The sequence below is a fragment of the Suricata suricatta genome, chromosome 14 (genome assembly GCF_006229205.1).
Source record: "Suricata suricatta isolate VVHF042 chromosome 14, meerkat_22Aug2017_6uvM2_HiC, whole genome shotgun sequence".
In the NCBI taxonomy this organism is placed as follows: Eukaryota; Metazoa; Chordata; class Mammalia; order Carnivora; family Herpestidae; genus Suricata; species Suricata suricatta.
The window spans coordinates 79,576,559-79,588,914 of NC_043713.1; the positions used below are offsets into that span (position 1 = coordinate 79,576,559).

At 53.3% G+C, this 12,356-nt stretch overlaps 1 protein-coding gene across 1 annotated transcript in view; it reads left to right on the forward strand.

The window, feature by feature from the left end:
- Window positions 1–12,356, forward strand: part of RASAL1 (RAS protein activator like 1) — a 28,967-nt gene that overhangs the window by 5,476 nt on the left and 11,135 nt on the right. The window contains exons 3-11 of the mRNA XM_029921621.1: window positions 1,217–1,330; window positions 1,462–1,523; window positions 6,451–6,580; window positions 8,598–8,679; window positions 8,759–8,890; window positions 10,623–10,711; window positions 11,422–11,539; window positions 11,661–11,814; window positions 12,136–12,200. Of these exons, the coding sequence (XP_029777481.1) occupies window positions 1,217–1,330; window positions 1,462–1,523; window positions 6,451–6,580; window positions 8,598–8,679; window positions 8,759–8,890; window positions 10,623–10,711; window positions 11,422–11,539; window positions 11,661–11,814; window positions 12,136–12,200 (946 nt within the window). The remainder of the gene's footprint in view (window positions 1–1,216; window positions 1,331–1,461; window positions 1,524–6,450; window positions 6,581–8,597; window positions 8,680–8,758; window positions 8,891–10,622; window positions 10,712–11,421; window positions 11,540–11,660; window positions 11,815–12,135; window positions 12,201–12,356) is intronic.

Sequence of the window (12,356 nt, forward strand, 5' to 3'; positions counted from 1 at the left end):
CGTCTCTGGGCTCTGATGAGGGACTTGGAGCCGGAAAGAGGTCAGGGCAGGGGGAAGAGGGTGTTTGGGGAGAAGGGTCCATCTGATGGTGGTGCCCTGGCCCGGAGTGCAGGGGAGTGTGCGTCTGTGTGCGTGCATGTGTGCCTGTTCACGCTCTTTGCTGGGGAAGAGTGTGGGGAAAGGGTGAGTGACCAAATCTTGCAGCTGTCAACTTGGGTGTGTCTTCATTGGGCAGAGTAGGGTCTGTGTTCCTGCTGGGCGAAAGGAAGTGCCTCTGCAGGGTGGAAATGCTCCTTGTGTGTGCCTGCTTCTGGGCTTCTCTTGGTCCCCAGCCCTCTTGTGGTTCCCTCTTGCTTCCTGAGTGCTCTGGCCCTGGCTCACTTCATGGTCCCTCGGCCCCTCCCTCTTCCTCATTTCCCACCCAGCACCTTCCTGTTCCTCAGTCTCACGGAGCTCATTCCTGCCTCAGGACTTTTGCACATGCTGTCCTAGCCATCTTTCCTCACCTCGTCTTCCCCCTCTGCCTGACTGGCTCCTGCGGGAAGCCTCTTCTGATTCCTTCTCTCTGCACCCCCAGACCCAGCCGGGTGCCACTGAACTAATCCCCATCACAGGACTTCTCTCGCTGTGTCACTGTGTCAAAGGAGCCCAGCAGAGAGCACCCATGCAATGAAGGGAACTCTGGGGGGCCAGGAGTCTTGGCACCTTGTCCTCTCATCCTCCACCGCCCACAAGGCTTGACACGCAGGGTGTTTACGGAATGAATGCACGAGCAAATGGACAGAACTGTGTGTGCTGTCCGTTACCGTGTTTGTGGGATTGCGCGCGCGAGTCTGCCATCTGTTGCCGTTTGTGTGTGAGTGTGTGTCTGTGTTCTCTGTGTGTCTGGCTGCTGGGCATGTTTTTTTTTTTTGGTCTGGATTTCTGTGTGAATGTGTCTGTGTTCTCTGTGTGCATCTGCATGTGTCTATAGGCAGAAACATGTGGATGCGTATCTCTAGAAATTTCTGAGGATGCCTACGTGTATCTGTGTGTGTGGGAATGTGTCTCTGGCTTTCTCGGTGGTCTGTGAGCGTCTCTCTTTTAGTGTGTATCCTGGTGGGGCTGTGTGTGTGTGTGTGTGTGTGTGTGTGTGTGTGTGTGTGTGTTTGGGACCCCAGGCGTCTGCCATCTGTGTGGCCCCAGGGTCCCCAGCCCCCTGTGCCCTCTTTTGCAGGACAGCCACTGTCTGGCGGAGCCTGAGTCCCTTCTGGGGGGAGGAGTACACGATCCACCTGCCGCTGGATTTCCACCACCTGGCCTTCTACGTGCTGGACGAGGACACGGTGGGGTGTGTGTCCTGGGGACCCGGGCCGGGGCGCCCGAGGCGGGGGCTGCCCCGAAGCCGTAGCCACCCAGCCACACTTGATGCCTGGTCCCGCTGCTTAATGCCTTGGACCCTCACCTTCTGCCTTTCCACAGGCATGACGACATCATTGGCAAGATCTCACTGAGCAGGGAAGCGATCACGGCGGACCCCCGAGGTGGGTGAGGGCTGCAGCCTTCAGCGGAGCGGAGGGCATGGGGTGGGCAGCCCGGGGCGGGCATTTGCAAGCGCTAGTCAGGGACACAAGGCCGTCGGTGGAAAATTATTTCGGTTGTTGATTTTTTTTTTAACTTAATGTAGTTTATTTTATTTTTTAAGTGTTTATTTATTTTTGAGAGAGAGAGTGAGAGTTGGGGAGGGATAGAGAGAGGGAGACGCAGAATCTGAGGCAGGCTCCAGGCTCTGAGCTGTCTGCACAGAGCCAGACTCGGGGCTCAAACTCACAAATGTGAGATCAAGACCTGAGCCGAAGTCGGATGTTTAACCTGCTGAGCCACCCGGGCGCCCCTGTCCCGGGGAGATTTTAAACATATACAAGCAAGAAACTGTACTGGCAGCAGCAAATGGTGCTCACTGTGTGCTGAGTACTCTCCAGGTGCTTTTACAAGAATCAGCCTATTTGCTTATCGTAATAACCCAGTGAGGTAGGTGCTCTATGCCCACTCCATAGATGAACACACTGAGGCACAGGGGATGGGTTATAGGGCTTGCCCAAGACCCCAGAGTTATTAAGTGGGACGTCTAGGATTTGAACCAAGATTCTGCAAATGATCTTGTGCTCATAACGCTGCACCGTATGTGTTTGGTTCTCTGCTGGCAGGAACAGTGTCCTGTTAATATTCACTGCACTTTGCCTTTCACTTTACCACGTACCTTGGAGATCTTTCCGTATTGGTGCCCTAAGAACCTACACATTCTTTGATCTTTGACTTCACGGCACTCTGCTGTGTGGATGGACCGTCATTTATTAGGCTGGTTCCTTGTTGAGTGGCACTTGGGTTGTTCGGTGTCCCTCCCTAGTTCAAATGAGGCAGCAATGAACCGCTGTGTAGAAACATGATTATCAGTTTATCTAGGAGTCTGATAAACTCCTAGAAGTGGATTTGCTTGGTCATAGAGTACCCTCATTGGCACATTTGAGAGTTATTGCTAAGTGACCCTCTACGCAGGAGGTAACAATTGGCCCACCCTGTACCTTTGCCAACAATTACTGAACTTTTTGATCTGGTATCTGCTCAGTAAAAAAATTGCCTCTTCATATAGGTTATTTTCTGTTTCTCTATGAATGAGATTGAAAGCCTCTTTACATATTTAAGAGTCACTTTATTTCTTTTTTTTGTTTATCATTTTTTTTTGTATGTGCGTTTCCCCCCACTGGGTTGTTTGGGCTTTTCTTATTGATTTGTAGGCGCTCTTTACATATTAGGCAAATTTAACTCTTTGTCATATTAGTTGCAAACATTTTTTTCTCCCTTTGTCACTTATGTTTTTATCATTTCTTTTTTATAAATGTTTTTAAAGTTTATTTTTTAGAGACAGAAAGAGACCAAGCATGAGCAGAGGAGGGGCAGAGAAAAAAGGAAACGCAGAATCTGAAGCAGGTTCCAGGCTCTGAGCTGTCAGCACAGAGCCTGACATGGGGCTCAAACTCACAAACCGTGAGATCATGACCTGAGCCAAAGTCAGATGCTTAACCGACTAAGCCACCCAGGCGCCCCCTTATCATTTCTATCTATTTATAAAATGTGTTTCTTTTTCTCTAGTTAACTTATTTTTCTTTTTTGTCTCTTAATGTTCTCTGACACTTAAAAAGGCTTTCCCAAATCTAAGGTTAGATCATTTTTTTTATATGATTCCTTCTAGCAACAATTTGTTTTCCTTTTTTACATTCAAGTCTTTGATCTATTTGGAATTCATCCAGATTCAAAGTATGGAGAGGGATTGAACTTTCTTACTTTTTATCTGGGCGACTACCAATTGTCTCAACATCAGTAACTGAATAATGTATTTTCATCAGTTGAATAATTGAATAATGTTGAACACCTACGTGCTAACGATCACCATCACGGCTCCTATTTAATGAGGGTGTACTCTGTGCCAGGTGTGACTCGAAGAGCGTTATATTGAGTCCTCCCAACGCCATGTGAAGTGTGCGCTAGAATGATCTTGAATACTTGGCTATGGGAAATAAGGTTTGGAGAGATGAGGCCATTGCTCTTCTAGAAGCTGCAGCGCTGGGAGTCGAGCCTGGGCTGTGCTGCTTCCAGAGTCCGTGTTTTCAATCTGTGTGCTGAGCTGCGCCCACTGTGCCCCAAACACCCACCCAAGGGGCAGCATTAGAACTATGAGGCCAAGCTTCAAGGAGCTTACGGGCCAGACAGAAGCACAAAACACATTCACGCAGAACAAGGAGCAAGAAAAACAAGGAAAGCTGTCCATCCGTCTGCATGCGGGTGCTTTTTATTTTGTGAAACAGGACAGAAACGTGGGGTGGAGCCATTGATGGTCCTTGAGCGAGACCTGAAGAGACCGGAGCCGAACCCTCAGAGGGGGGAGTGACAGGAGAGATGGGACACGTCCTCGAAGGTCTCTGGGCTGCTTTGTGCATACTGGATCACAGCCGGCCGGAGTGCATGCGGGAGACCAGTTAGGGGGGTGTTGCAATAATCCGGTGAGAGGGAGCTGGTGGCACCCGGACTGGGGGTCTCGGTGAAGACAGAGAGAGGGGCGATGGAACTGACATTTCCAGCCCCACGGGACACTCGATCCTCTTACAGCGTAACCATGACATCCCGAGTGAGACAGAGTTCCTGACACGTTGTTGGACTCGCTGTAAAGGAGGAAATATCCTCCCTCTCCTGCACTCTCCCCCACCCCAGCTATGAGCTAAGACCTGACAGGGAGCGGGCACAGCAAGCAGGGAGGTAAGGAAAGATTTCTCCGGAAGTAAATGTCAGCATCACATCTCGAGTCAACCAAGAGACTAAATCTTGGGCCAGGGGTGAGGCAGATGCGACTGTGCCTGAAAATTTCCCATTTGATTGAGGCCCTTAAAGTGACCCGAATAAGCAATCACCGTGTTATTCTGGAGATAAGCATCCTCATGTCAGTGTTCCCACAGAGTGAGCTCAAACAGGCGGGACTGTGTAATCAGAGACGCCACACACACGAGGAAGCAGGCCACCCTGAGCAGGACTCAGCAGAAAGAGTGACTACCAGATTCGAACCCACGAAGACTTTAGATTTTGTAATTATGATGCACAAAATGTTTAAAGGAGTAAGATATCTAGGGAAGCCTGGGTGGCCCAGTTGGTTGAACGTCCAACTCTTGATTTCTGCTCAGGTCATGATCCCAGGGCTGTGGGATTGAGCCCTGCGTCAGGCTCCGAGCTGAGTGTAGAGCCTGCTTGGGTCTCTCCCTCTCTCTCTCTCTCTCTCTCTCTCTCTCTCTGCCCCCCGCCTTGTCCTTCTCCCTGACTTGTGCTCTCTCTCTCATGCACACACTGTAAAATAAAGTAAAAGCAAAACAACAAGAAAAAGAATAAAGTATTTAAATAAAGGAAAAAAGCAATCATCAGAAAAGGCCAGCAATAATCATAATAAATTAAAGCCACACAGTAAAAAAAATAGACAGAGGCACCTGGGTGGCTCAGTCAGTTGAGAGTCTGGCTCTTGATTTGAGCTCAGGTCATGATCTCGCTGTTTGTGAGATTGAGCCCTGTGTTGGGCTCTGTGCTGGTGGTGCAGAGCCCGCTTAGGAGTCTCTTTCTCCCTCTCTCTGCCCCTCGCCTGCTTGTGCTCTCTCTCTCAGAATAAATAAAATAAGCATTAAAAAAATAGATTGGAAAAGAAGTAGATCAAAGTTTTAGAGATAAAAAGGAGTCATTGAAATTTAAAAACTGAGTGGCTGAGTTCAACAGCAGATGCAGAGCTGAAGAGAGAATTAGTGACCTGGAAGAGAGATCCGAAGGAACATTAGCCCAGAGAAACAAGACGGGAAATATAAAAGAGAAGTTCAGAGACCTAGAGGATTATGGAGCAGGTCTAACATCCATTTCATTGAAGTCCTATGAGGGAAGAATAGAAAAAGTTGGAGGGGAAGTGGTTAAAAAAAATGATGACTTGGAATTTTCCAGAATGCAAGGAAGGACGTGATTCCATCAGTAGAAATAGCACAGCCTGCACGAAGCGGGGCAAAAACAACACAAAAACGAAAAAACCCATCCTTTTAATTTTTATTATTATTTTTTTATTTTTTCCTGGTTTTTTTTTTTTGAGAGAGAGAGAGAAAGCGAGAGAGACAGCGTGAGCAGGGGAGGGTCAGAGAGAGAGGGAGACAGACTCTGAAGACAGGCTCCAGGCTGTGAGCTAGCTGTCAGCACAGAGCCTGATTCGGGGCTTGAACCTATGAACCATGAGATCATGACCTGAGCCAAAGCTGGACACTTAACCCACTGAGCCATGAGATCATGACCAAAAAAACCATCCTTACCTGCGTATGTGGTGAAATCTCAGAACGTTGAATGCATAGTCCTTAGAATTAAAGAGAAAAGTAGCCCATTTACCCAAGGTCAGTTATCAGGCTGAACTGACTTCCCAGTAACTACAGTGGAAGCTAGGAGTCGGGAGTTGAGATCTTCAAAACGTTGAGAGAAATGAGACGGAGAGGGGGCCGAAACTGGGCTGACTTCGGGCAGGGAGAATGGCCTGGACAGAGGCTGAGAGGTAGGCATGCCCACGATGGTTGGAGGGGTGAGTATGTGGGGGTTAAATGGCGGAGGCTTTTATATATGCCAGGGAGAAGAATGTGATAGGTCGTGCATGGTTAATGGCACTGAACTCTACTGCCTGAATTCCAATCCTGGCTCTGCCCCTCACCAGCCATGGGATCGGGGGCAAAGCCCTTCCTTCGCTCTGCCTCGCTTTCCTCGTCTGGAAGCGTGGATATTTACAGCACCTACGTCAGAAGGCGAGCGTGAGAAGCCCGTGGCTTAATATATAGTTCACGTTAATCAGATTTTTCAGTTAACACAATGCCAGTACGGGGCAGGTGCTTAATGCACGTGAACGCCTGTGCCCTCCAGGAATCGACGGCTGGATCGACCTGAGCCGTGTGGACCCGGACGCGGAGGTGCAGGGTGAGGTCTGCTTGGACGTTCAGATGTTGGAGGGCGCTCAGGGCCGCTGCCTTCGCTGTCACGTTCTTCAGGCCAGGTACGGTGATGAGAGGGGAGGGTGTGGGACTGCTCTGAGGATGAGCAAGACTCAACCCTCCAGTTCCCCCAGCTGTCTTGGCTTTGGAGCCCACCTTACTGCTGGCGGTACCTCTGGGCTCACAACCACGATCCCTGGTGGGCAGTCAGAGCTTCACCAGGCCTACAAGTTGCTGGGGTCAGAGCACACGCAAAATCCGGGCTGGGTCCCCAGTGACTAGCGACCAAAGGCCAGACTCTCAGGATGGCCAGAGGATGTATTAATAGAATCACTAGTGACGGATCCCCAGTTCATACTTGCATAAGCAGATTGGTTTATGTTAATGATGCGTGGCTTCAGGCATGTCCGAATCCAGGTGCTCAAACGGTGAGACCAAGAATCTATAGGCACAGATTTCTTGGCTCTTTTGTGTTCACTTTGTTCTCAGGGAGTCTCTCTCCAGGTGAGGGCGGGCGAAGGTGACCCAGGGCATCCTGCCAGTTTGGCAGGTCCAGCTGAAAAAGAACTTTCTCTTGTCATTTCCAAGCGGTGTCCTGGGACTGATTTTTATCGGCACAATCTCGGGCACGCACATACCTATCTCTGAACCAATTACATGGACACTGGTGGGTCAGGCCTGAGTCCCACACCCTTCCCTGGAGTGGAAAGAGGAATCAGCCTACCTAACGTACGTGAGCTGGGAGCGAGAGAGGGGAGGTCCTGTCCCAAAGAAACAGGAGAAGGAAGATGGATGCAGGACCAGCAAACCCCACAGATGACTGGGGGCACCAGCTCATGGGATAGCCATCTTCCCTCTGTTTATCACTCTGTCTCCCTCAGCGCCCCCATCGCTCTGCTTCCTTAAATACTGCCATCCCTTCCCCCCTCATCTCCCATCTTCTCTTTCTGCCTTGTTTTCACACCTTACTCCCGCAGCCCTCACTTCTGGACCAATCCGCACTCAGGCTGGGGAGGATCTCTGTTCCTAGTTTGCTGTGTGCCCTTAAAGCCTCCTCTTGCCCTCTCTGTGCCTCTCCCACCATCTGCAGATTTCCATCTCCTGCTGGGGACATCCCCGGAGTCTGGATGGAGTACCAGGGTGGCAGAGGACAGGCCAAAGGGCTGAACGTGGGACGGGGGCTCCTCATCTGCCTTGTGCTCGTGGCCTCCTCCCCAGCCACAAGGCCGTGCAGCATCCTTGCAAGCAGGAGAGGGACTGATTGCTGTCGCTTAGCAACGGGGCTGGCTCCTAGGAAACCAAGGAAGGCTTTGGATGCCAAGTAGGGTTGGGAGAGGAGTAGCAGGAAGAAGCAAGCAGCCCCTGGTGGGGGGCTGTCACTGGGTTTGGGGGACCTCAGGAAGGAGGGGTTGGGGCGGCTCACTGAGGTGAGACTTCTGGGTTGTCATGGCAACCAGAGACAGGGGGTCCTTGCCTCATGCCTTTTCCTGGGTCCTAGGCAAGGCATGGGTGTGAGTACTTGTTGGATGAATGAGTGAATGAGGGACTGAGCACTCACATCCAGTCAGCTGCTAAGCCTTTCATATACCCATGTCACTCAAGCCTTGGCCCTCTGAGGTTGGTCTCTTATTGGTTCCGTTTTCTAGATGAAGAAACTGAGGCTCAGGGAGGTGAAGTGGCTTCTCCCAGTGTCACCCAGCCAGCAAATGGCGGAGCCAGGCTTTGAACCCTGGCATCCAGTCTCCTATCCGGGGGCCTCAGGGAACCTGGGGCTCCCTTCCCACTTCCCACTGCATCTTCGCCTTCTGGGCTTTGTGATTCAGGACTCGACCTTTCGGTGCCTCCATTTCCTCATCTGGAAAGTGGGGGCAGAGGGCAGCACTGGGCAGCGGGGAGATACTGGGGTCGGACAGGCAGGGCGCGGGATGCTCTTTGCCGGGTCCCTATGAGGAGCAGTTCATCGCCTTAGAAGCTAGAGGCCTTTGCAGGTCCACCCGAGCCCGTTTTCCAAGGTCCAGCTTGGAGTTCTTTGTCCTTGAGGGGCCTGCATCCCTCACGCCTTTCCGCGTCTGTCTCCAGGGACCTGGCCCCCCGCGATGTCACCGGCACGTCTGACCCATTCGCTCGCGTGTTCTGGGGCAGCCAGAGCTTGGAGACCTCAGTGAGTGGTGGTGGGTCCCGGGGGAAGGGGGGCATCAAGACGGGCTCTCCTCAGCTCTCCCTCCCTCCCCCTCCCCCAGATCATTAAGAAGACCCGCTTCCCGCACTGGGACGAGGTGCTGGAGCTTCCAGAGACGCCAGGGGGCCCCGCCCCACTGCGGGTGGAGCTCTGGGACTGGGACATGGTGGGCAAGAATGACTTCCTGGGCATGGTGAGCCTCCCCCCCCTGCCCCCACCCCCACCACACCGAGGCTTCCCACTGCCTTCCAGAGGGACGGAGAGGGGAGAAGGGCTGTGTTTCCTGGGATCTGGAAGGGTAGATGTGAAGGATCACACCAACTGGCTCCTTGGCCAGGCCTGAGCGATGGAGTTCCAGGGCCCCATTGTACAGGTGGGGAGACTGAGGCTCTGCAAGGGGGCAGGAACCTGCCCAAGGTCACAGGGCAGGCCTGGATTCTCATTCGAGGGTGAGAGCACCCAGGATGACTATGTGCTAAGTGTGTCTCCAGCAGGCCAGCCTGTGAGGCTGGGACCGTTGTCTCCATTTTATAGATGGGGAAACTGAGGTTCATTCAGAGAAGTTGAGTGGCTTTCCCAATGCCGTATGACTAAGAAATGACAGAGCCAGACCTCTGAGTGCAGGCTTCTCTGACAACAGAATCTCAGCCCCCAGAAACATTGGGCTTAAGCTCTTTCTCTTGGAACCTCAGTTTGTGTATCTGTAAAATGGGCACGATGACTATACACACCTCTCATTGGTGGTGTGTATAGAGTCAGGGCTGACAGTTTTTAAAAGGAGTCAAGATTAGAACAAGTTGTCGGGAGGCTGGGTATGCACAGCCTTGGAGGGGGGCATGTAAATGGGGTGGCTGCTTTGGAAATCAGTCTGGCCGTTCCTCAAAGGGTAAAAGGCGGTTTCCACAGGCCCTGCATGGCGATTCCACTCCTAGGTACGAGCCAAAGGGAAATAAAAACATATGTCCACACGAAAGCCTGTTGATGCTAGCCAAGTGTAGAAGCAACCCAAACATCCATCCATGGGTGAATGAATAAATAAAATGAGGTGTGTCTGCACGAGGGACTGTGACTCAGCCTTAAACAGGACTGGCGCACCGGCGCCTGCTACCTCGTGGATGCATCTTGAAAACCTGCTAAGAGAAGGAAGCCAGGCCAATAAACGCACGTGTTGTATGATTGCATTTCCAGGAGATGTCTGGAGTGGGTGGAGGTGTACGGACAGAAGGCAGATGAGGGGCTGCAGGAGCTGGGGGTGCGGTGGGAGGAGGGAGGGACCTCTAATGGCTGCAGGCTTTGTGGGGGGCTGATAGAAAATGTTCTGAAATTAAGGCGCCTGGGTGGCTCAGTCAGTTGGCCGTCCAGCTTCGGCTCAGGTCATGATCTCGCGGCTCATGGGTTTGAGCCCCGCGTGGGGCTCTGTGCTGACAGCTCAGAGCCTGGAGCTGACTTCAGATTCTGTGTCTCCCTCTCCTTTTCTGACCCTCTCCTGCTGGTGCTGTCTCTCTGTGTCTCTCAAAAATAAATAAAAAACAGAAAAAGAAATTTTTAAAAAAAGAAAGAGAGAAGATGTTCTGAAATCAGTGGTGATGGTCGCACAACTCTCAGTAGACCGAAAACCTGTATGGGGTGCAAGGTGTATCTTTATAAAGTTATTTCAAAGGAGAGGGGGTGGGGCTCGGGGGCCTCCTGGGCTGTTGTTAAGCCTTTTGGCAGATGTGATTTGTGTCCCCAGACAGAGCGGAAAATGCTCCCAGTCCAGATATGTTGTCTCTCTAGCAGGTGTGTGACCTCGGGCAAGCCGCTCTCTCTCTCCAAGCCTCAGTTTCCCCAACTGGAAACTAAGTGTCCCTTGGAAGCCCTCAGTGTCCTGGTGGGAGCTAAGCCGGCCCGGCAGGGCTGAGCGGGGGTCTGTGTTCCCTCTGCAGGTGGAGTTCCCCGCAGCGGTCCTGCAGCGGAGCCCACCCAGCGGCTGGTTCCGCCTCCTGCCCTTCCCCAGAGCTGAGGAGGATTCTGGGTAAATGTGGGTGCCGAGGGAGGGGTTAGGTGGAGCTCACGGTGAGTGCTTTGCGGGCAGGTCCTCATGGGTGCCCCTGTCAGCCCACAGTCACCACGCCCCTTCGTTCACTCATTTGACCCGTGTCTGTCTCACAATGTGCGTTTCCTTATGTCCGGATGGGCTCACCTTATACCCACCCACCTGTTCGCACGTGAACACGTCAGTTCTCGCGAGTCGATGCGTGTTCGGACCCCTGCATCCCTCCACACCTGTCCACACCTGGTCACATCGTCCGTTCTTGTACACGTTCTACTGGCCACGCTGTTCTTATTCTGATTTATTTTTAATTCTGTAAAGTTTATTTATTTATTTTGAGAGGGGGAGGGGCAGAGAGAGAGGCAGAGTCCCATGCAGGCTGTCAACGCAGAGCCTGAAAGGGGGGTGGGGGGTGGTTCAAACTCGCGAACCGCGAGATCATGACCCGAGCCGAACTCAAGAGTCAGGGGGTCAATCCGCGGAGCCACCCAGGCGCCTCGCGGCCTCACTGTTGGCATCGACTTTCCCTGTCCGTCCCTGCTTGTCCCTGTGCATACTGGGTCACACCTGCTCACTCCGCCACATCTGTCTTGTCTCGCTGGTTCCCTGCCTGCGTTCACCCCTGCCTGTCCCGCCTTCCGCACCTGTGCGCCCCCTCCTAATGCTCCTTCTGTGATCTGACCCCCGGGCAGGGGGACCCTGGGCGCCCTGCGGCTGAAGGTGCGCCTCAGCGAGGACCGCATCCTGCCCTCCCAGCATTACCAGCCGCTCAGGGAGCTGCTCATGGAGTCTGTGCAGGGGCCGGCAGAGGTGGGTGCCTCCCTCCTGTGGGGGTCGGCATTAAGGCCTCTCCCTGCCTGGGAGAGCCCTACCTGTGCCCGTTTGCGTTCGGGGCCCTGGGCCACCTCTCCTGCCTCTTGCCCTTGCCCAGGAGGATGCCACCAGTCCCCTGGCTGTACTGGAGGAGCTGACCTCAGGGGACTGCCGCCAGGACCTTGCCACCAAGCTGGTGAAGCTCTTTCTAGGCCAGGGCCTGGCCGGGCCCTTCCTGGACTATCTCACTAGGCGCGAGGTGACCCGGACCGGTGAGCTGACTGCATGAGCCCCAGACATCCCTCCTCAAGGGCGGGTGGGTGCGAGGTCTCTGAAGGAGAAATGGGGAGCCTTAGGCAGAGGTCAAGGGCCCCTGTGGGTGTGGATGGGGGGTCCTCACCCCGTGCACCGGCAGCCATTGGGAAGCAGTCCCCAGTGACCTGAGGCAGCTCATTTAACTGCTCCGAATGGAGTTGCTATTGCAGCCCTCCTGGTCCCTGAGGCTGGACGAGTCAGGAGTCCCGCCTGGGGTGGGCGGGGCGAGGCAGATGGAGCCCCCGAGTCCCAGCCAGAACTGCCCTCTGTCCTTCCAGCCGACCCCAACACCCTGTTCCGCTCCAACTCCCTGGCATCCAAATCGATGGAACAGTTTATGAAGGTGAGAAGGCGAAGGCCCCATGGGGCCCGGTGGCGGCTTCTTCAGGGGGACTCCTTTCCCAGTGCTTCCTGGGACCCCAGAGCTCGGCTGGCCTCAGGTGGCTCCAGGTGGCTGAGCTGGGCCGCCTGATCGGCCTGAGCAGCACCTGGATGCCCC